Source organism: Argentina silus, assembly GCF_951799395.1.
Source record: "Argentina silus genome assembly, chromosome: 4".
In the NCBI taxonomy this organism is placed as follows: domain Eukaryota; kingdom Metazoa; phylum Chordata; class Actinopteri; order Argentiniformes; family Argentinidae; genus Argentina; species Argentina silus.
Window position 1 is genome coordinate 12,657,533 of NC_139658.1, and position 20,101 is coordinate 12,677,633.

Sequence of the window (20,101 nt, forward strand, 5' to 3'; positions counted from 1 at the left end):
ACTCACCTATGCTGTGTCATCTATGGAAAACGGGGTACACATACACCAGCGTCAAACTAGAGAATCCACACAATTACACATCAGTTTACAGTTTCTCTCTCGTAAGAATGATTATTGATCACATAAGAAGACGGTACTGACACAGAGATTGATTTACAGTGTAGCGATAGGAAGGCATACTCATTGTCAGGCTGTTTTTGGTCACTATTCACTAGAAAGCCCACAGTGCACCCCCATATAAAGACATACCAGGTGGTCTCAAACTTCTTCGTCCATGAGACTAAAATCAGTAAGGTGTTGTCAACATACAACACCACAAATTTGTGTGATAAGTTTCTTGGTACATAGCTTCATCAAAGTATTTATGTAAATACACACAAACTACTAGAGGCGTGGGATAGAATGTATGTCTAGCTCCAGATGAACATTTATTGGACACCGGAAAATGATGAGTACAGCCTCTGAAATCGTACGACAAAACTCCTTCAGGTAAATTATAAAAACAGCAATGTGCTTTATACATGATTCTAATGTTTAATCAAACGTTGCACAATGTGACTAGAGGATCCAAGGGTTTTCTGTACAACCTCATGGACAGTAAATACAGCAGCGTTATAGGAGAAAATAAAATCAAAGGAGTTGTCGCCATCTAGTGTTCAATAGACTACATTACAGATATTAACAAGAAGAGTGAGTCGCCAAAATTGTACTTTAAGTACCACAACAAAACAAAGTGAGACATGATTCAATATACTTTTCTTTGTTGAAAACATAAAAGGAATGTTAAAAAAAAATGTACGACACGGAAAAGTGGAGGAAATCTTCACCATAAAATACTGTGGAACACATACTTCACTACATCAAATTCTAAAATGAGTCTTCTGTTGAGATTTTGGTTCCATCTCAGTTCTAGTGTCCCTCCAGTGACTGTTACCCTTTAGAAATATCAACAAACAGCATAAAAGCAAAAAAAGGTCAGAATAAACCATCATTCACACTGTTTTCAGTACCTTCAGAAAGACTGCATCTTGGTAAGTGTACCATTGTTTTATTTCAACGTCCTGCAATCTAGCCAGTCTATTTCAACTACCATAACACCCTCCCATCTTTGTGACATAAAGTAGAACAAAACACTTTGTAATGGACTTGGGCACTACCTGAAATGTGTGTGTGTGTGTCTACGTGGTTGACAGCTCCCCAACTGCCACTTGCCTGTGGTTATGTACTGTATGCTTATGATTTGGACGGATATGTGCTGGCCAACTGTTCTGGCTAGAGTGTTGGGGGGGTATGATGTCATCAAAATGTAAAATAGCTAAATACATGAAAATGTTAGCATACTGTATATGAGAAAGATAATGAGTTAGTTGAAGGGGAGGTAGAAACTCAAGCCTCTATGAAAGCTGTGTTATCATACGGTATCACCTCCAGAGAGGAAGCTAACAGCTCTGGGTAGAAGTTACTCTTCGGCACAGATCTAGGATCAGTTTACCTGATGTTCACTGATAAAACAGATATTTCAGCTGTGGAAAATGGGTGCCTTGTCTGGTTCATTCATTTGCAAAATGTAAAAAAAAAGAAAAAAGATCATAAAACAATCAAACCTAAATTCTATGGGCAAGAGAGAATACTGTATATACATGTAATGCCCCAACATATATATCCTCAATTGCGTAAAACAATACAATGGTATCAGTGTGTGGGCCAGACTTGTAAACCAAGGCAGTATAGGGGATTGTACACACACACACACACACACACACACACACACACACACACACACACACACACACACACACACACACACACACACACACACACACACACACACACACACACTCAATCACTCATACACACAGACACACAGTTTAAGATAGAGAGAAAGAAAGAAAGACATAATGAACTTAAAGCAACAACAAACACACAAAGCAATAGAAGTACCTTTATGAAATTCATCCCACCCCATTATTGTTTAGTGTGAAACTACTTTACGTCCCACAGAAAGACTGATCAGTGAGACCGTTCGCTCTCATTCTCTCTCTCTCTCTCTCTTTATCTAGAACTTTTCTATTGGTTGAAAATACCAGGCTTGCTACTCTCCCATATAACCATAGATATGTGAACTGTTATTAATGTATACCTTTATAACCTTAGACTTGGGACTACAAAGAGTTTAGACTCCAGCACAAGTTCCATTTACACAGCACTAAATTTCACAAAGCCCCTTTTCACAAAGTCCTAAATGAGGGGCAGAAGACACAAAATGGCCGCACTTGGGGGGGTGGCTGAGCAGGAGTGAAGAGCAGAGCTTCCTCGTCCATGTATGTGGCAATGTGTGTGTGTGTGTGTGTGTGTGTGTCTTCAGTCTAGTCCACAGCAGAAGAGAAGAGGGTGGGTGTCCCGTCCTGTCACTATCTTTATGGCCTTTCATGGCTCCTTAGAGAGAAAGAGGGCGTTTCTGTGCCCATATACACCAGACCTCCCACTACCAGGGCCTTCTGAGGCAACCGTGATGGTATTTGTGTTTGTGTGTGTCTACCCAAGTCACCCCTGGTCCAAATTGTGGCAAAAGAGGGGCATTCTGTCCACCCCTACCCTCTGGCAACCTGTCCTCCTCACAAAAGAAGGAACGGTTGTATCATTCATTCATTCATTCATTCATTCAGTCCGTCCTCCACACACGTCCGTCCTCAATCCCCTCTTGCGGTTTACCCCAGCTGCAGCCCCGGTGGTTAAAACCCCAGACTGTGCGCGTCTCTTAATTTGGTCCCCTTGCCCTCTGCCTTGGTGTGAGTCTGTGGTTCCGCTGTCACAAGTCGGTGACCTTGTTCTCAACGGCGGCAGCGACCTGCTGGAGCCTGTAGCCCAGCTGCATCTTCTGGGCCGTGCTGTCTTCCTCTAAGGCTGTGATGATCTGAGAGAGAGGGAGAGAGAGGGAGAGAGAGAGAGAGAGAGAGAGAGAGAGAGAGAGAGGGCTATTAGTGTCTCCGTGTTAACCGTCCGGCTCCCCTTTCTCAGCTGTGCGGTTGTCAAAGAATTCTGACTCTGATTCTGAAGATGAGGGCACGGCTTGGAACAGTTTTAGTATCAGATTTCTCCCAACCCCATTTATAAGACACATTCTTCAGAACTAGACTTTCTTTTGGAGTTGACTAGTCTTTTCATTATTTGTATACCGTCTAGCCAGACATAAGAGTGAATGAAAACATACCTGGTCGTAGTATTTGTTGATGTACTTGTACAACTCATGCAGGGCAACGAGGTAATTCAACTCTCCTGAGTAATTCTGAAAAGAAAGAAACATTTAATTGTGTGTTACTTCTAACTCAGCTGGTTTTATACACATGCTTTGAATTCCTTTATAGAGAGTGTCATTTTGTGAGTTTTTATTCCATTTGAGAAAATGGGATATTTCCGTACCCTGGACAGTTCGGCTAAAGCCGAGTTCATCTCCTGGTCACTGGCAGAGATAGTCTGTCGGATGTCAGCATAGTATCTGAAAACACACACACACACACACACACACACACACACACACACACACACACACACGCACACGCACACGCACACGCACACGCACACGCACACGCACACGCACACGCACACACGCACACACGCACACACGTTAGAGCAAAACCATTGGTTCGTAACAATGGCTCAAAAGCATGCAGTGTCCCAGTTGTACTTAGGGACAAACACAGTTAAAACTCACCTCTCCACCATCTGCTTGTAACGGGGAATGTCTCGGGCATACAGCAGTTTGTTGATGGGGGAGTCCTGGTGTGAAAAACAGAGAGACAGAAGGGAAGGAACGAGAGAGTAAGGGAGAGGGAAAGAGTCAAATAAAGAGAGAAAAGATAGAACCAGTTAAAAAGAAAAATGCAATCAACCCGCCACAACCAAGTCAATCAATTCCCTTTAGGCATGCCCCCCGCCCCTCGCTCTCTCCTCCCATCCACTGGTCCTCTCCCTCTTCCTCACCCTGCCCAGCTTGTGCTCTGCGATGGTGCAGGAGTCCATGAAGGTCTGGGAGATGACTGAGAGGACTGCGTCCACGTGGTCCGAGGCCTGCACGTCAAAGATGAACTGGGGGTTCTTCACGACGTTGATCCAGAACCTCAGAGGCAAACTGGAGACAGAACATAGATGGATATATCGGTTGTATAATTCATTATTCAGGAAAGGCCTAGAAGGTGGTAGATGAGATGGCAAATCGTATGTTGGTGAGTGAGTGCATATGTCTCTGGTTGGTGTTCCAGATGTGTCTGTGTGTCTGTCTGTCTGTGTGTGTGTCTGTGTGTATTGGTGTGTGTGTCTGTCTGTCTGTATGTCTGTGGGTTTAATGTGTGTGTGTGTGTGTGTGTGTGTGTGTACCTGTTGGTCTTCCAGATGTGGATGGTCTCGGGGTCAGAGATACCGTGGTGAACGGCCTGATCGTCCAGGAGGTCAAAGAAGTACTTGACGGCGAGCGGCACGGGACGACTGGTGCTCAGGATCACTGTGAACAGGTCGTCTACAAACTTCTGCAGAGTACCCTGTGGAGACAGAGAGAGAGAGGGAGGGAGGGAGGGAGGGGCGCAAAGAAAGAGGCAGAGAGAGGGAGAGAAGAGGGGAAGAGATGAATTACAGTATGATACTTCAGTAGCATATTTTTTTTTTAGGCTTATTTTTCTGTCACCACCACATGCCAATGCCTGTTCACAGATTAGAAATAAACAGTTTGTAAAGCCATCGTAGGGATATATTGTTAGTGGTAGGCCTTTTTAGGCTTCATTACGTTTATTGTACCACTCCTAGCCTATATCCATTTTGAGGTTGTGCTGTTCCAACTTCCTGAACAGCAGGAGTTTATTTCCGATTTGAGCACCAAATCATATTCAAGCGATCATAATTCTGGGGTTAGTGGCCCCCTCAAGCCCCCCCCCCCGGCCCAAAGAAATGACAAAAAACTGTGAAACAAAAAACATGTGAAAGAGTTATGTGGGTTGATGACTCTTGTATGACTCTGGCCCCATGTGCGTCTGTGTGTGTGTGTGTGTGTGTGTGTGTGTGTGTGTGTGTGTGTGTGTATTTATATCTACCTTCATAGAGAGCAGGCGTGTGAGGTAGATCTCTGGTATGGCCTTGGCCCTCTCTCTCTCCCTCAGGCTTCCCCGCCGGTGTTTAGGGAGCTCAGGTTCCTCGTTGGCCTTGACCAGGTGCCACAGCCTCACCCCGCCCTCGTCTAGGTCCTCCAGCATGGGCGTCTCTACGCAGGGGGGGAGGATAGGGGGAGATGGGGGGGGGAGAGGTTAGGACCATGTCATGACCATGTGTTGTGATTTCTATTGCAATTTAACTGTATCATGGCCTTATTGTGCTACCCATATGTCCTATTGTGTTTTTTCGAAGAGGAGAGCTTCAGTGTGAGAATGTCATTGGACTGTCGTACACTCCCCTGTATCCTTATACCTACAACCATGACTTTTCAAAACTTGAAACTTGACCAGGAACATATAGCATTTGAGAGACTGTCCTCCATTTTGCCCCGAACCACAGCAGGTTGTGAGGATGTGGCTATTGTATAGTGGTGGTGGTGGGGATAGGCAGTCATTGTGAAGTTGTCATCAGATGGGGGCGATTCTGACGAGGAACTGGAGATTATTTCCTCACAGGAATAATAAGGTTGTTTGAAAGGGTAACTCACTCTCTCCTGCTGTGTAGTCATGGTTGTCGTGATGGATGTGTTTACTGTGGCGTGGCACCAAAGCCACCGTCGCTCCGTCTGGAACCTGACAAATAAGAACAGTGTGTTATAAATGCTTAATTCATGCTTTATAAAGGCTCGAACTGCATGAACGGACATTGTGTTGACTAAATCCTTGATAAACATTTTAAGGGGCAATCTGGGATTGCTACATCCATTTTTGGACCTTTAAATTAATGATACACAGCCACTGACTCTTGAATAATATAACTTCATGAGCTGAGAACCTCATGAGCTGAGTTCAACTGTCTTACCTTATCAGATCCCAAAATATACGCTTGTTTAACTCAATTGTAAACAAACACTGTATAGTGTCGAAACTTGGTTAAAACTATAATTGAGTGGTCACATTTCTCCAGCTCCATCCCTCAGCTGTTTACCAAAAAAGTGGTAAACCACTCTGTTGTTGTCTGAATTCCAGATTGCATCTTTAGTGTGTGTGTGTGTGATAAACCTTTAAATAACCTGTTATGAAGGCATGTAATGTGTGAGTTCAGACCTTGTAGTGTTGGAGTGTGTTGAGGCGTTTCCAGTTGCCCTGGACAACGGACGTCAGGTCCTCATCAGACAGGATCAGGTGACCTGCCACACCAGACCTCCACTCTGAAACATCAGTCCAGACATGACACACACACACACACACACACACACACACACACACACACACACACACACACACAAACACACAAACACACACACACACACAGTCAAACAACAGAATACAATACCTCTGTGTGTGTGTGTGTGTGTGTGTGTGTGTGTGTGTGTGTGTGTGTGTGTAAAACTTTCAACAGTGAGCCAACAAGAGCCTGTGTGTGGTCTGAGGGACATTTCCAAGTGTAATGTGGCAAGCCAAGTCTAATGTATGTTAATGTGAGTATTCCTAAACCCAATCCAACCATTGTGTGTGGTCTACAGGAGAAGATTAATTTGTGCACCTGGCCAGTGTGTGTATATGCATGTGTGTGTGTGTGTGTGTGTGTATTCCTCACCCAGGTCCAGGGAGTCTGTGTGTGGTCGTTGGGAGAAGGAGGTTCCCTTGTAGACCTGGTCCAGGAGTTTCTCCTTCACCTGGGTGATGGTGTCAATGTCCAACACCTTGGAGGGCAGAGGCTGGGTCTCATTCACCCCCCCACCCTGCATCAGCACATTCAGATTCTGGGAGGGAGGGAGGGAGGGAGGGGAGGGAGAGTATGTTAACACAACCCGGCGAAGGTTTAGCAGTGGTGTTTTGGCAGACTAGTCATTCATCTATGCTATCTGTTCATGAATACTTTTTATGATTCTGGTAAAAAAAAAGGTTTGATAAATAAATAGGTGAGCAGAAATAACAACATTTTGTGGGAGATACATTTTGTGGGTCTCACATAAGTTATGCTTTTAATGTGTACAAGTATGTGTGTGTGTGTGGTTGCATGTGTGTGTGTGTGTGTGTGGTTGTGCGTGTGTGCATGTGTGTGTGCTTGTGTCTCTGTGGTTGTGCGTGTGTGCGTGCGTTCGCTCGCTCGTGTGTGTGTGTGTGTGTGTGTGTGTGTGTGCTCACCAGGGTTTTATATTCCACGTCCTCTCGCAGCAGGCGGTTGTCGTTGAGGGTGTACTTAGCCTTCCCCGTCACAGCGTCCACTGGGCCCTTATCCACCTGGTGCTTGATGGCCCTGAACAGCATGTAGAGGGCCTCACCTGCAGAGTCCTGGAGGAGGACAGAGAGGGAGGGAGAGAGATGACATTTACATCTTAACAGTCCCTCCTAAAGACCGCTTCACCCTCACTACCCCCCCTATACTAACCCTAACCCCAACCCTAGAGACCTCTTCATCCCCGCTACCCCCCCTGTACAAGTTCTCTCCTGCTAATATAATATGTTTTTTTTTTTTTAAATTAGCCTACTGGCATTACGACTGCCTATGGCCCCTGGTGTGAGCATTGATTACTTTGTCTTATGATGACTATTGGATAGATGATTCACTTACTTAAACAAATGTATTGTTGTAAGTCGCTTTGGATAAAAGCGTCTGCTAAATGCCATAAATGTAAATTGTCCAGTAGGCCTACATGAACAATTAGCAACATGCTAACACGCACTAATGAGTATAAACAAGTGCTAACCATTACTAATAATGAATTAACTTAAAAAATAACTGGTATAGTAGGCAAGTATTGGAGATTAGGCAATGTTAGAGATGACAAGAGGAGCAAGTTGTTATAGTACAGTTGTCATACTGTATATTGTAGTACCATTGTGTCCCAACTCACCCTGAGGAAAGCGTAGAGACAGATGGACATCCAATTGGTCAGCAGCTTCTCCACCACAGTCTCCGTTCTACAGTGGGTAAAAGAAGACGACATGAATTTCTACGCCTTACGCTCCAAAACTACGTTGTTCAGTATGATGACCATCCATTCAGAAAACAAATGATAACCTATGAAACAGACCACACACACCACACCACACCACACACCACACACCACACACCACACCACACACGGGATCAGAATCGGATGTGTTCAGCTGTGAACCCACAGACAATCTTACCTCCTGAGCATGAGCTTGGGATTCTTGGCCACGTACTGCTCCACCAGATCATTGAGGAGGGTCTTGAGGATGTCAGTAAAGTACTCCAGTTTACCGTGGAGGGCCACGGTGAGGAGGGACGCCACATAGGCCCTGTCCCTGGGGGAGAACGTACGCTGGCTCTCCAGAGTGTGGATGAACTACAGGAAGAGAGAGAGAGAGGGAGGGAGGGAGGGGAACGACAGAGTGAGGAAGAGGAGAAGGAGAGGGGAAAGACTTCAAAGCAGCCTTGAAACGTTTGACGGTAAATGTTAAATCAGATAACCACGACGTCAAACTGCATGTAGATGTGAAACCAGGTGGAAGCTGGTAGGTGGAAGGGTTGAATTCAGGAATATGTGTGTGTTTGGTGTGTGTGTGTGTGTGTGTGTAGCTGTGGGTGATGAGAATGCTGATAGTAATGATGTATGATGATGATGATGATCGTGTGCCCCCTTACCTTGGTGAGGAAGAGTTTGCTGTTGAGCAGGTTGGACAGCTGATTCAGCCCCTGCTCCACCGTCTGCCTGCGACACTCCTGCACGTCCAGGTCGCGCCTCAGTGGCGACTCCCGGTGGCCAGGGAAGAAGATGCGCTCAGCGTATCTGCGGTAGTCCAGGAAGGGGATGCCAGAGCCCACCAGGTCACTGGACATGTCCATCATCTCTGTCATCAGGTCTGGGGGGCGGGGTCAGAGAAACAAGGGTCAAAGGTTAAATGTTTGCATGGCGTGACCTATTTTGGGAAATGCCAAGTGAGATGCTTTGGATGGCCTGACTCACTGACGTCACCCCATTGAAGTTGAGATTTAAAACATGTAAGGTTAGGGTTAGGTAAGGGTTATCGTTAAGGTTAGGTAAGGGTTAAGGTTGGCATTTAGAGTTGGTCATCCCAAGGATCCCATTTCGCATCTACCGACCTCTTTTAGGAACAGGTTAGGACATATTCTTTTACAATGTCATTTGATACATCATTTTTGTAATGTTGTCGATGTGTAGCCATCAAAAATGGATTCACTGTGTATTCAAGTGTTCTATTCTATTCCACTCTACTCGATGACTGAATGTTGGAATGTTGATGTTGAAATTGGATGCTGAGAATTGTGTGGAGAACTTAAAAATGTTGAATGTTGACATTGGATGAGGAGAGGGACTAAAATTAAACTTGTTCTCAACGGAAGCTGAGTAGAATATTTTTTGGAGGGAAGTTCATATAATGAGCTAATTTCATAAAGACAGTCATGATAACAAAATAGATCCGTCGGCGTCGAGAAAGATCAATAAACTTGCTGGGGTTTCTCAAGCCTCTCATTTTCTATTTTCTCTTTCCGTCCTTCTTTCTCTCCCTTTGCGTCAAGTTCTCTCATTCTCTCACATTTCAGCCCCAAGCCCCTTCCCTTCCCCCTGTATACCTGTGAACTCTTTCTTGCAGCGGTCTCTCACGCTGGTCTCCAGGTTCTCCAGCTGGATCTGAACCTTCTTATAGTCCCTCATAGCCTGCTTACTCTTCCTCCTGAGAGAGAGAGAGGGAGAGGGAGGGAGAGAGGGGGTTAAAAATTATTCAATTCAACTGAATAATCATACACACACACTCTCTCACACACACACACAAAGACACACACAGGCGCAGAGTAGCACGCATGCAGACTGGCGCACACGCGCACACACCTGTAGATGAGCACTATGATGAGGACAATGAGCGCTACAATGGAGGCCCCCACCCCTACTCCTATCTGGGCCTCCAGAGGGAAGGTGGACAGGCTGAGGGTGTCATAATGCACCCTGCCCAGAGAGAAGTTCAGGTTCCCCATCTGGACCTGAAACACACACAACAGACAAAGCAATTAAAACACAAGAGATCAGCACCGTTTAGTACACAGATAAACCATTTATGAAGCCCTAAATGCACTTTACTGTAGTGGGTTGATGTAAATGCAACAGGCTTTTCAACTATGTATTTTGGAATGTTTGTATGTGCTTGTGCGTGCCTGAATGTGCTTGACACCGCAAACAGAGTTCCTTTCTTCTTCTAATAATTACGTCAAGAAGCGGACAAGCTTTAGTCAGCCTTTAGCTACAGAATGTGATTTTATCTGGAATGAAACCTTGAATAAAGAGTGTTTTAATTGAAGTGTGTTTTTATTGAAGTGCTCTAATGATGTGTTTTCGGGCTTGAATTAGTCCTACATTGCACTTGATTGACCACACTGTCTGACTACTTTTTTGGGGCAATCTTGGGGACCGTATATGCATAGGAATAGGTGTATTTGTCAGTGGTGGACTCACTGTAAAATCAGGCAGACTGTCGGCACCCTCTCGTTTCTTGCCAGGGGGTCCTGGGGTCGGCTGCTGGGGCGGGGGCTCACAGTAGAGGTGGTTCCTGGTCAGGGTCTTGACTGCACACACACCTTCCCCGACCAGGACCACAACCTCCTCTTTAGAGATGGCCAGGTCCAAGTTCTCTCCCTACAGAGAGAGGTTGAGGTAAGAGTGAGAGGAAGAGAGGGACACAGCGGTAAGGAGAAGGTAAGGAGGGAGAGGGAGAGGGAGGGACGGAGGGAGAGAAAGAGAGACAAGTAGAGGGAGGGAGAGGAAGAGATGAGGGAGATTAATAGAGAGATTAATAGATTAATCACTATATATATATATATATTCTATGGAGCAGCAATGATCTGTAAATATGATGTAAGTGTCTCTCATCTCTTGGTGTCTTAACGGTATCTGACTTATTTTCATTTAAAATAGTATTGTCTTTGTGTTACTCTTGTCTACAACTGGTATATATAACTGTGTGTTACTCTTATATATAACTATTCTGTAATGTATCCTGTTTTTTTGTTACGTGTGGAAGAAGAGAAGCTGCTTCAGTAGCAACAGCTCATGGGGATCCTGAGCAACTACACTGGTGAAGAGCCCATGTCCACATCCCGAGCCACTTTTATAAACAACTGTGTGTTGGGAGGGTAAGTAGACATGAGCAACAGAAACCTGCAAACACGTTCCTGGTTCAAGAACGTTCAAATAACAAGAACTGAAGTGGCCTGGGACGGTCAAGTGGTCAAGCACCACGGCCTACAGTGCACACATATGCCCATGTCGGCATGGGTTTGAATCTGACCCGTGCCCTGCTGACATACCCTCTCCTCCTTACTTTCCTGTCTTTCATCACTATCTCTATGCAATAAAAAGGAAAAATATGAGAGTGGGACTGCCAAAAAATAACCTAAAATAAATAAATAAATAACTAAAACCAGAGACTCCCATCACTCACCTCCAGCTGGATGAAACTGCCGGGGTTATAGCGGTAGGGTTTGAGGGGCTCCTGCTGGTTAAGGGGGTGCAGGATGGGGTTGGGCTCGTAGGTGAAGCCCTGGGGGCTGACGGAACCGAAGGCAAACCTCAGGTTGTCTAGGAGGAACTCCACGCCCACCTGGGACCCCCACACCGACGAGTCCACCGTGGGGGTCCGGCACAGGATCAGAGAGGAGGAGTTGACCTCGCAGCGCTGCATGTACTGGGGGTGGGGGTGTTAGGGGGGGAGCACAGAGGGGGGATTTCAGTGAGGGTGAATCATCATTACTTCATTGGGGAATTCCTACCTATTCATTGAAGTGTACATGAATGTACCCTTTGCGTTGGCCTCTCTAGCTGCTAATATTGTGTGAGGATGTCAAGACACATACTCACGTACTGGCCTGTCACTCTCACACACACACACACACACACACACACACACACACACACACACACACACACACACCTTTTTGATGGCGCAGAGGGGGTCCCCAGGACAGTCCGGGTCTTGCACCATCCTGCGTTGCCTCACAGTCATTCCATCCTTCTTCTCCTCTCTTTCTCCATTCCTCCTTCTCCTCCTTCTCTTCTTCTGAGGGATGGACTCATAGGGGGAGACAGTGACCAGCATCCTGGGCTCCTGGACCACATCCAGGTTATGGCCCGACACGTAGATCAGACGCCCACCACTGCAACACACACACACACAGGTTGTGAGGACAAATGAGCAGATGAGGTTTTATGACACGTGTGCTCACTGTGTTGTGAACATACACATACAGTCACTGAACACTTTATTAGGAACACCTGTAGACCTTCTCATGGTGGAGGTGGTGTAATGGTGTGGGGAATGTTTTCTTGGCACACTTTGGGCCCGTTAATACCAATCAATCATCGCTTGAATGCCACAGCTTATTTGAGTATTGTTGCTGACCATGTGCATCGCTTCATGGCCACAATTTACTCATTTTCTAATGGCTACTTCCAGCATGATAATGCACCATGTCACAAAGCAGAAGTTGTCTCAAACTGGTTTCGTGAACATGACAATGAGTTCAGTGTTTTTCAGTGGCCTTCCCAGTCACCGGATCTGAATCCAATAGAACACCTTTGGGATGTGGTAGAACGGGAGATTCACAGCTTGAAAGTGCACCTGAAAAATCTGCAGGAATTGCGTGATGCAATCAGGTCATCAAGGACCAGAATCTCAAAGGAATGTTTCCAACATCTTGTGGAATCAATGCCACAAAGAATTGAGGCTGTTTTGAGTGCAAAGGGAGGCCCTACCCAGTATTAGTATAGTGTTCCTAATAAAGTGTTCAGTGAGTGTACAGTGTGTATTATATGGATCACTAATCAAACAAGGCGAGGAACATAACACACACTTTTAGACTGTTTTAGACAAACGCACACACACCCACACCCACACAAACACAAACACACCCACACACCTGAGGAAGCTCTTGGAGGGGGCAGCGTGGGTGATGTTGGGGTCCGGGGTGTATCGGTAGGCCGTGTCGTGTAGGTGACGCTGGCTGTTGCCATAGCGAAGCGTCACGCGGTGGTCGCCGGTCCTGTTGCTACTGCCGGTGACACACACCACACTGCCCTCCTGGACCTTCGACGAACTGGGGGAGGAAGACAGGAGGAGAGAGACAGAGAGAGAAGGAGGAGAGAGACAGAGAGAGAAGGAGGAGAGGAGGGAGGGGAGATAAGTAGAGGGCATAGGTCGATGAGTCGAAGGTCGAAGTGAGAAAGCAGTTTGAATAAATTGTCTTATTTTGGGCTTTTACAATGTTTTAGGTTTCATGTCCTGCAACTAAATACAAATAGTTGGCCTACTCAAGAAGCAGTGCATGGCGATTGTAAGGGGATGTATGTGTGTGTGTGTGTGTGTGGGTGTGTGTGTGTGTGTGTGTGCAGTCCACTTACATGACACAGGGCACCCCCCCTACAGTAATACTGAGGTCAATGGAGCGTCCGGTGAGCAGGTTCCTCCCTGTGATGATCAGAGTCGTGCCACCCGCCTTGGGCCCCCTCTGAGGGGACACCTCCATCACAAACGGGTCCTGGGGGGTCCAGAGTAGAGGAGGGGGGGAGTTAGTGGAGCAATGGCTATTTAACTGCATTTAGTCTATCTAATGATTATTATCATGTTGCTAAACATGTAGAAATGACATCCATACATGTTTACCTCTACACATTCCAATGTTTTATTTCATTTTCTTGTAAGGGGCATTGTATTGTTATATAAATAAAGTTTGATTGGATTTGAGGTACATTATGTTCATACACACTCACAGTTTGTCCTTCAACACTGAATACAGCTGTTTGTTACCACTCATACACACACTCTGAGCACGGCTTCTGGTTACCTGGTAGCTGAACCTCTGGCTGGAGAGGCCAATCTCTCCTCCACTCACTTCAACAGACACATGGCCTGTCTTCTCTCCCCCACTGGCTTTTGTCTTACACACGATTCTACAGGGAACACACACACACACACACACAACAATATTAAGTGATTATGAAACGTAGCAATTAGTCACAACCCTTCAATACATACACACAGACACAGACACAGACACAGACACAGACACAGACACATCTCACCTGGAGGAGACCTCATAGAGGTTGGGTATGACGGAGCAGGAGACCCCAGCCACAGTGACGGAGTAGAGGATGTCCTCAGCCTTCTGCCCCAGGTTAGACCCTGAGATGGTCACCACCGTCCCCCCCTCCACCAGGCCAGTCAGGGGCTCAATCTACCACAAGAGGAGGGAGAAAACATCATGTTATTTCATAGGTGTATGTGTCCTAAAAGGTGGTGTGCTGGTGTCTATGCAATCTGCTGCTGAAAGTGAATTTCCCCACATCACAGGGATTCATTAAGTACAAGTCTTCTCTACTCTATGCGTTCCACACTCCTTTGTATCTGTAGGACACACTTCATGATTAACGTTAAAGACCTCTTCACCCCCACTACAAGTTTCTCTCCTGTTAATAATATTTAAAAAAAAATCCTTCTTCTAGCATTGTGACTGCCTATGGCCCCTGATCTGAGCATTGATTACTTTATCTTATGATGACTGATGGATATATGATTCACTTACTTAAACAAATGTATTTGTTGTAAGTCGCTTTGGATAAAGGCGCCTGCTAAATGCCATAAATGTAAATGAATATATTGCTCTAGGTTAGTTCCATAGTTACTTTCTAGTCCCATAATTACACTATACATATTCAAGTGTCCTAGTCATTCATTTATAGTAGTCATCCCCAAGTGTTCTGGCCAGATGAACAATTTAAATTAGATTAAATTAAATTTAATTAAAAAAAAAAAAAGTATTGTTTTTCTGTATTTGATGTTGCACAGTTTACCCAAAAAGCCTGGGACAGGAGAAAACAGAAACAGAAAACTGTATGTGAGAATATATACAGTATATATCCTACGTGTATGTGATGCAGCTGTGTTGAGCTGTACCCGAAATGTATTTTCTTCTTCTTTGTGTTTGTTTTGTTTTCAAATTACATAAGATACATATGAAAAACATCAGTGTCCTATAAGCCCATACAGGCTTGGGCAATGGCACTTAAACAAATACAAATCAATCAATCAAAAATGTACTTTGTTAATTGACGTTTACTTGGAAAGAGTTCAGCTAGATCAGGTCACAAGGTCAGGGGAAAAAAACTGGTGGCTTAATTCAAACTAATAAGTCAAACTCCTTGAGAGAAGGGGGCAAAGGGGGCACTCTACTCACAGAGTGGATGACTGGGGCAGGGCAGGTTTGTTCGATGGGCTCGCTACAGGAGTTTCCATAGAGACAGCGGGACTGGGCTCCGCCGCACCACACACAACCGTACTTCTGATGGGCCGTGTGACAGCGGCTACAGTCTGACCGCCCCACCGAGCAGTTATACAGAGTCACTATGGAGGGAGAGAGAGATGGAGAGTTATTCAGAGTCACTATGGAGGGAGAGAGAGATGGAGAGTTATACAGTCACTATGGAGAGAGAGAGAGAGAGAGAGGGAGAGAGAGATGGAGAGTTATACAGTCACTGTGGAGAGGAGAGAGAGACGGAGAGTTAAGAGTCAGAGCAGGACAGAGAGAGAGAGAGAGAAGGGTTAGAATAGTGTTGAAAATATGAATGTGTGCGTTGCCGTGTACAGTGTGTGTGTATAAAACAGAGGACACAGGGGAATGAATACATCACATAAACCAACTCATGATGTTAGCGTCCTTGGGGACAGGTGTGAGAATGAGATCGGAGGACAGCCGCCATATACTGGACACTAAAAACACTTGACTCATTTGAGGACATTGTTATGGCTCAGAGCAATAACACAGCTGCTTGTTCTTTATCTATGCGCAGATCTCTCTGCTCTAGCTCTAGGACTCACCATACAGGTCGGGAGAGCTGTCCACATGGAAGGTGTCCCTTCTCTTCACGTACACCATGGCGTTGTATTCCTCCATGGGAGCAGAGTAGGCGTACTGTCGTTAGGGATAGAGTTAGTGAGTTTCCCAAGAAACGTCTACAGGGTCATTGAGATTCCCCAGAAACTCCAAAGTCCACATGACTGCATACACACATTCACTGCCAATGCCTGTGTGTTCAAAGTGTCTAACCTGGTGCAGTTGGCAGGTGATGTCAAAGAGGGATGGGTTCATCTCATCCATTTCCACATAGGCATCCACCACAACTGTACGGCCCTCAATCACCAACACACACTCGTAGTCCAGGTCTCTGTCCTGTAGGCAACATACACACACACATCAACAGGTTGATATTCTAACAGGACAAATTAAACATTTCACATAGCTCCTGAAATGTACAATGTACAGTATTTTATCCCATTGTACAGGGTGCCTGGTGTGTGTGTATATGTGTGTGTGTCTTACCTGGTATAGATGGAGATTCCGGGCCAGTAGTGTTACCTTCCTCTCCACTCTGACAGGTAACAGTGGTGAACCCTGGACCTTCTCCACACAGGGACAAGCAGAGGAGCCCCAGCTCACATAGGAGCCCTCGTCCCCCTACACACACACCCCCACGCACACAGAGCAGTGTTACATGTACTGTCACGTGCGTACGGATACGCTCACACACAGGGATACGCTCACTCCTCCTCCTCTTATACACATGCACCATCACACACACACACACACACACACACACACACACACACACACACACACACGCTGCAGCAATAGTCTGGCTAGATACCTGACTGTTAGAAGTTATAGTGAGTTTGCTGATGTAACATTGCACTGTTAATAATATGACCTCTCAAACAATAAAACATATGACAACATCAACAAAAAAACAACAGCTTCGGCTTGCGCCAAAGCAGTCATTTTTTCGGGCCAATCTCCAAAAGAAGAAGCGACGTTAAACAACACAAGCAAAAACACGGTAAGGAACAGCAGGGAATAAGAGGAGATTTGGGGATACAGACACTTGGTGTCAGCGGTAGGATTCTAGAGCCGCGTCCAGTCAAACCTGGAAGTGCCGCGGCACAGCGGAGGCTTCTGATTGGTCAGGAACTCACCGGCAGCAGGCTGTGGGCCGAGTCGTATTGGTAGTCCAGCTCCGAGTCGGCATCCAGGAGGCGGGGGAAGGCTGGAGGGGCATCAAACTCCCCGTCACCTGACAGCACAGTGGCGGCCGAAAAAGTAGTAGTGTCGTTCTCTGCCGTGGTGACCTCAGTCTCCTCCTTCTCTTTCACTTCCTCCTTGGGCCAGGGGAGCACTTCCAGGTCGGCGTCCTGACTCTCCGCCTCGGTAGAGGGGAGGGAGTCCTGCGAGGGTGGTGCGGGGGGCTGGGTCTGGTCCAGGTAGAAGGTGGGCTCTGAGTCGGCCGGTTCCCCCAAGGGGAAGGGGGTCGGGAGGGGGTAGGAGCCCAGGGTGGGATGGGGGGCCTCGGTGGGTGGCTCCGCCAGAGTCAGAGCCTCGTCCAACTCCTGGGGGCTGCTGGGGGGCGCCGCCGTGACCACATCCAATGGGAACGTCTCGGGGGGCGCTGCTAGGGGGGTCAGGGGGTACAGCTCCTCTGGCGGCTGCCTGTCATCTGCTGCCGTCGTGACCAGCACCAAGTCGGTCTCTGCGGCGACCTCCACGTTGCCAGGGGTAACCATGGGGCCTTCGGTTTCACTTTCGGTTTCACTTTCGGTTTCGACCACAGCGACGGCCTCTTCTGCAGTGGTCTGCTCTTCCTCCTGCTCAGCTGTGGTCGTCTCAGCCATTGGAGTGGTGGCCTTGGCTAGTGTCGTAGGAGGCAGGGTGGTAGGCGCTTCAGTGGGCATAGTGGTAGTGGGTAGTGTAGTAGGTTCTAGAGTACTGGTAGTGGGGACTGTTGTAGGCAGGGGGGTTGTCGTAGGTTCCTGGGTGGTAGCTACAGTTGTAGGGGCTTCGGCTGTAGTGGTAGTAGTAGTGGCCGTAGTTGTTGTTGTGGGAGCTGTAGTTGTGGGAGCTGTAGTTGTTGTGGGAGCTGTAGTTGTTGTGGAAGGGAGTGTGGTTGTGGTAGGGGCCTTCGTTGTTACGGTTACGGCTTTGGTTGTGGGAGGAGCCGAGGTGGGGAGTTTAAACTGGGGGAGGAGGGGCAGAGTGGAAGACATGGGGGAGAGGGTGAGACAGAAACAGAAACTACCCAAAGAAAATCAACTAAATCATACGTTATGATGTGAAACTCAAAATGTGATGTGAAAACACGTATCCTGATGTCGTCAGTATCGTGTTACCATCAATGATGACACATCTCATGCACCTGGGTGGCCACATATAGGCAAAATGGAAATAATCATATAGTATCTGATGTCAGCTCGTTTTGAAACATGATGTGCAGTGAAGACATATAGTGCCCTGCATAAGTAATGGGACAGGATTTGAAAGTACTATGGGGTTAATGTAGAGGTTCTCAGCTTTTATTTGATGGTATTTGTGTATATATTGGTTTCACCATTCAGAAATTCCAACACTTGTTATGAACAGTCCAACTCTCCAGTAGGTAGGCGTGAATGTGTCAGAGACTACCATCCGCAGAATTCACCAGCCAAATTACAGAGGCCTCACTGCAAGGTGCAAACCACTAGTTATCCTCAAAAAGGATGGTCAGGTTACAGTATGCTAAAAGTACCCAAAAAGCCTGCAGAGGTCTGGAAAAAGGTCTTGTGGACAGATAAAATGAATAGTATCATGTACCAGAGTTCCTGGTGGAAAGTTTGGAGAAAAAAGGATCTGCCCAATATGTACAGCATACCACCTCATCTTTGAAACATGGTGGAGGGGGTGTTATGTTGTAGGCATGTATAGCTGCCACAAGAACTGGCTAACTTGTCTTATTTGATGATATAACTGCTGACAGCAGCAGCATAATGTTTTCTGAAGTGCACAGAAACATCTTGTCTGCTCAAGTGCAAGCAAATGGCTCCAAATTCATTGGATGATCATCATACAGTAAGATAATGACCCAACACATACTGCCATAGCAACTAGGGAGTTTTTCAAGGCCAAAAAGTGGAAAGGATAGGGTTAGGTTCCAATTGAACAAGCATTTAATTTCCTGATGATTAGATTTCAGGCATTTAAAAGACCTCAAAACAAACAACAACTGAAGATGGCTGCAGTCCAGGCCTGGCAGAGCATCACCAGAGAAGATACTCAGCGTCTGGTGGGGTCAATGGGTCACAGACTTCAGGCAGTTATTGCATGCAAATGATTGTCCACCAAATACTACACAAGAGCTTAATTTGGACATGATATGAATCTGTCTCATTATTTATGCTGCCCTGAAATAGGGGTACTATGTGTAAAAAGTGTCATTTGTAAATGGTGAAACTAATATGTACACAAATACCGTTAAAAAAAATTAGAATCCCTACTTCAACCTCATAATAATTGATTTCAAATTCAAACCTTTGGAGTATAGAGCCAAAAGAAGAAAACATGCTTCATTGCCCCATTACTTATGCAGGGCACTGTATATGAATGAGGTTGCAACCTATCTGCCCCCCCCAGAGATTAATTTCACAAAAACCATCCTACTGCGGTGAGCAATCCTTCCTCTTCTTCCTGCTGTGGACTTGTCTCAACACACCAGCAGTGTTGTGATCATACTCTAGCTGAGTGCCGTGTTGTGGACTTACGTGCTCATTGTAGATGATGACCCCCTCCTCACAGGTGGGCTTGTGCGTACATGTGTGCTGGTGGACACACCAGTTACATCCCCAACGACTTAACACACACCCACGACACCTACAAGAGGAAGAATGCAGGAGTCATTGTGCTATACTGGTTAGGCTTACCATACAGTTATGACCAAATGTACCATATTGAACACAAAAAAAGAAATGGAGAGAGGGGGCAGCGGGTTTGGGAGAAGAGAGTGCAGAGAAAGAGACAGTGAGTCGGCGATTATGAACCAATGATGGGAAAAGGCATTTGAATTTTTAATGATGGCGAGATGTGGGAAGAGAGAGAGAGAGAGAGAGAGATGGGAAGGAGAGAG

The 20,101-nt window shown here is 46.2% G+C and overlaps 1 protein-coding gene across 1 annotated transcript in view; it reads right to left on the bottom strand.

Moving 5' to 3' along the window:
* Window positions 1–1,743: 1,743 nt before the first annotated feature.
* The window catches only part of plxnb1b (plexin b1b), a gene marked incomplete at its 5' end in the record, with an annotated part of 31,108 nt that continues 12,750 nt past the window's right edge, over window positions 1,744–20,101 (bottom strand). The window contains 29 exons of the mRNA XM_083668234.1: window positions 1,744–2,914; window positions 3,212–3,286; window positions 3,421–3,496; window positions 3,713–3,777; window positions 3,982–4,129; window positions 4,375–4,535; window positions 5,082–5,248; window positions 5,687–5,771; window positions 6,246–6,349; window positions 6,739–6,904; window positions 7,290–7,436; window positions 8,000–8,066; window positions 8,280–8,458; window positions 8,758–8,975; window positions 9,709–9,809; window positions 9,965–10,113; window positions 10,583–10,762; window positions 11,568–11,810; window positions 12,057–12,279; window positions 13,042–13,218; window positions 13,523–13,659; window positions 13,966–14,071; window positions 14,204–14,355; window positions 15,355–15,521; window positions 15,996–16,089; window positions 16,225–16,347; window positions 16,498–16,632; window positions 17,148–18,182; window positions 19,740–19,848. Coding sequence (XP_083524360.1) covers window positions 2,810–2,914; window positions 3,212–3,286; window positions 3,421–3,496; window positions 3,713–3,777; window positions 3,982–4,129; window positions 4,375–4,535; window positions 5,082–5,248; window positions 5,687–5,771; window positions 6,246–6,349; window positions 6,739–6,904; window positions 7,290–7,436; window positions 8,000–8,066; window positions 8,280–8,458; window positions 8,758–8,975; window positions 9,709–9,809; window positions 9,965–10,113; window positions 10,583–10,762; window positions 11,568–11,810; window positions 12,057–12,279; window positions 13,042–13,218; window positions 13,523–13,659; window positions 13,966–14,071; window positions 14,204–14,355; window positions 15,355–15,521; window positions 15,996–16,089; window positions 16,225–16,347; window positions 16,498–16,632; window positions 17,148–18,182; window positions 19,740–19,848 — 4,894 coding nt within the window. The 3' untranslated portion in view covers window positions 1,744–2,809. The remainder of the gene's footprint in view (window positions 2,915–3,211; window positions 3,287–3,420; window positions 3,497–3,712; window positions 3,778–3,981; window positions 4,130–4,374; window positions 4,536–5,081; window positions 5,249–5,686; window positions 5,772–6,245; window positions 6,350–6,738; window positions 6,905–7,289; window positions 7,437–7,999; window positions 8,067–8,279; window positions 8,459–8,757; window positions 8,976–9,708; window positions 9,810–9,964; window positions 10,114–10,582; window positions 10,763–11,567; window positions 11,811–12,056; window positions 12,280–13,041; window positions 13,219–13,522; window positions 13,660–13,965; window positions 14,072–14,203; window positions 14,356–15,354; window positions 15,522–15,995; window positions 16,090–16,224; window positions 16,348–16,497; window positions 16,633–17,147; window positions 18,183–19,739; window positions 19,849–20,101) is intronic.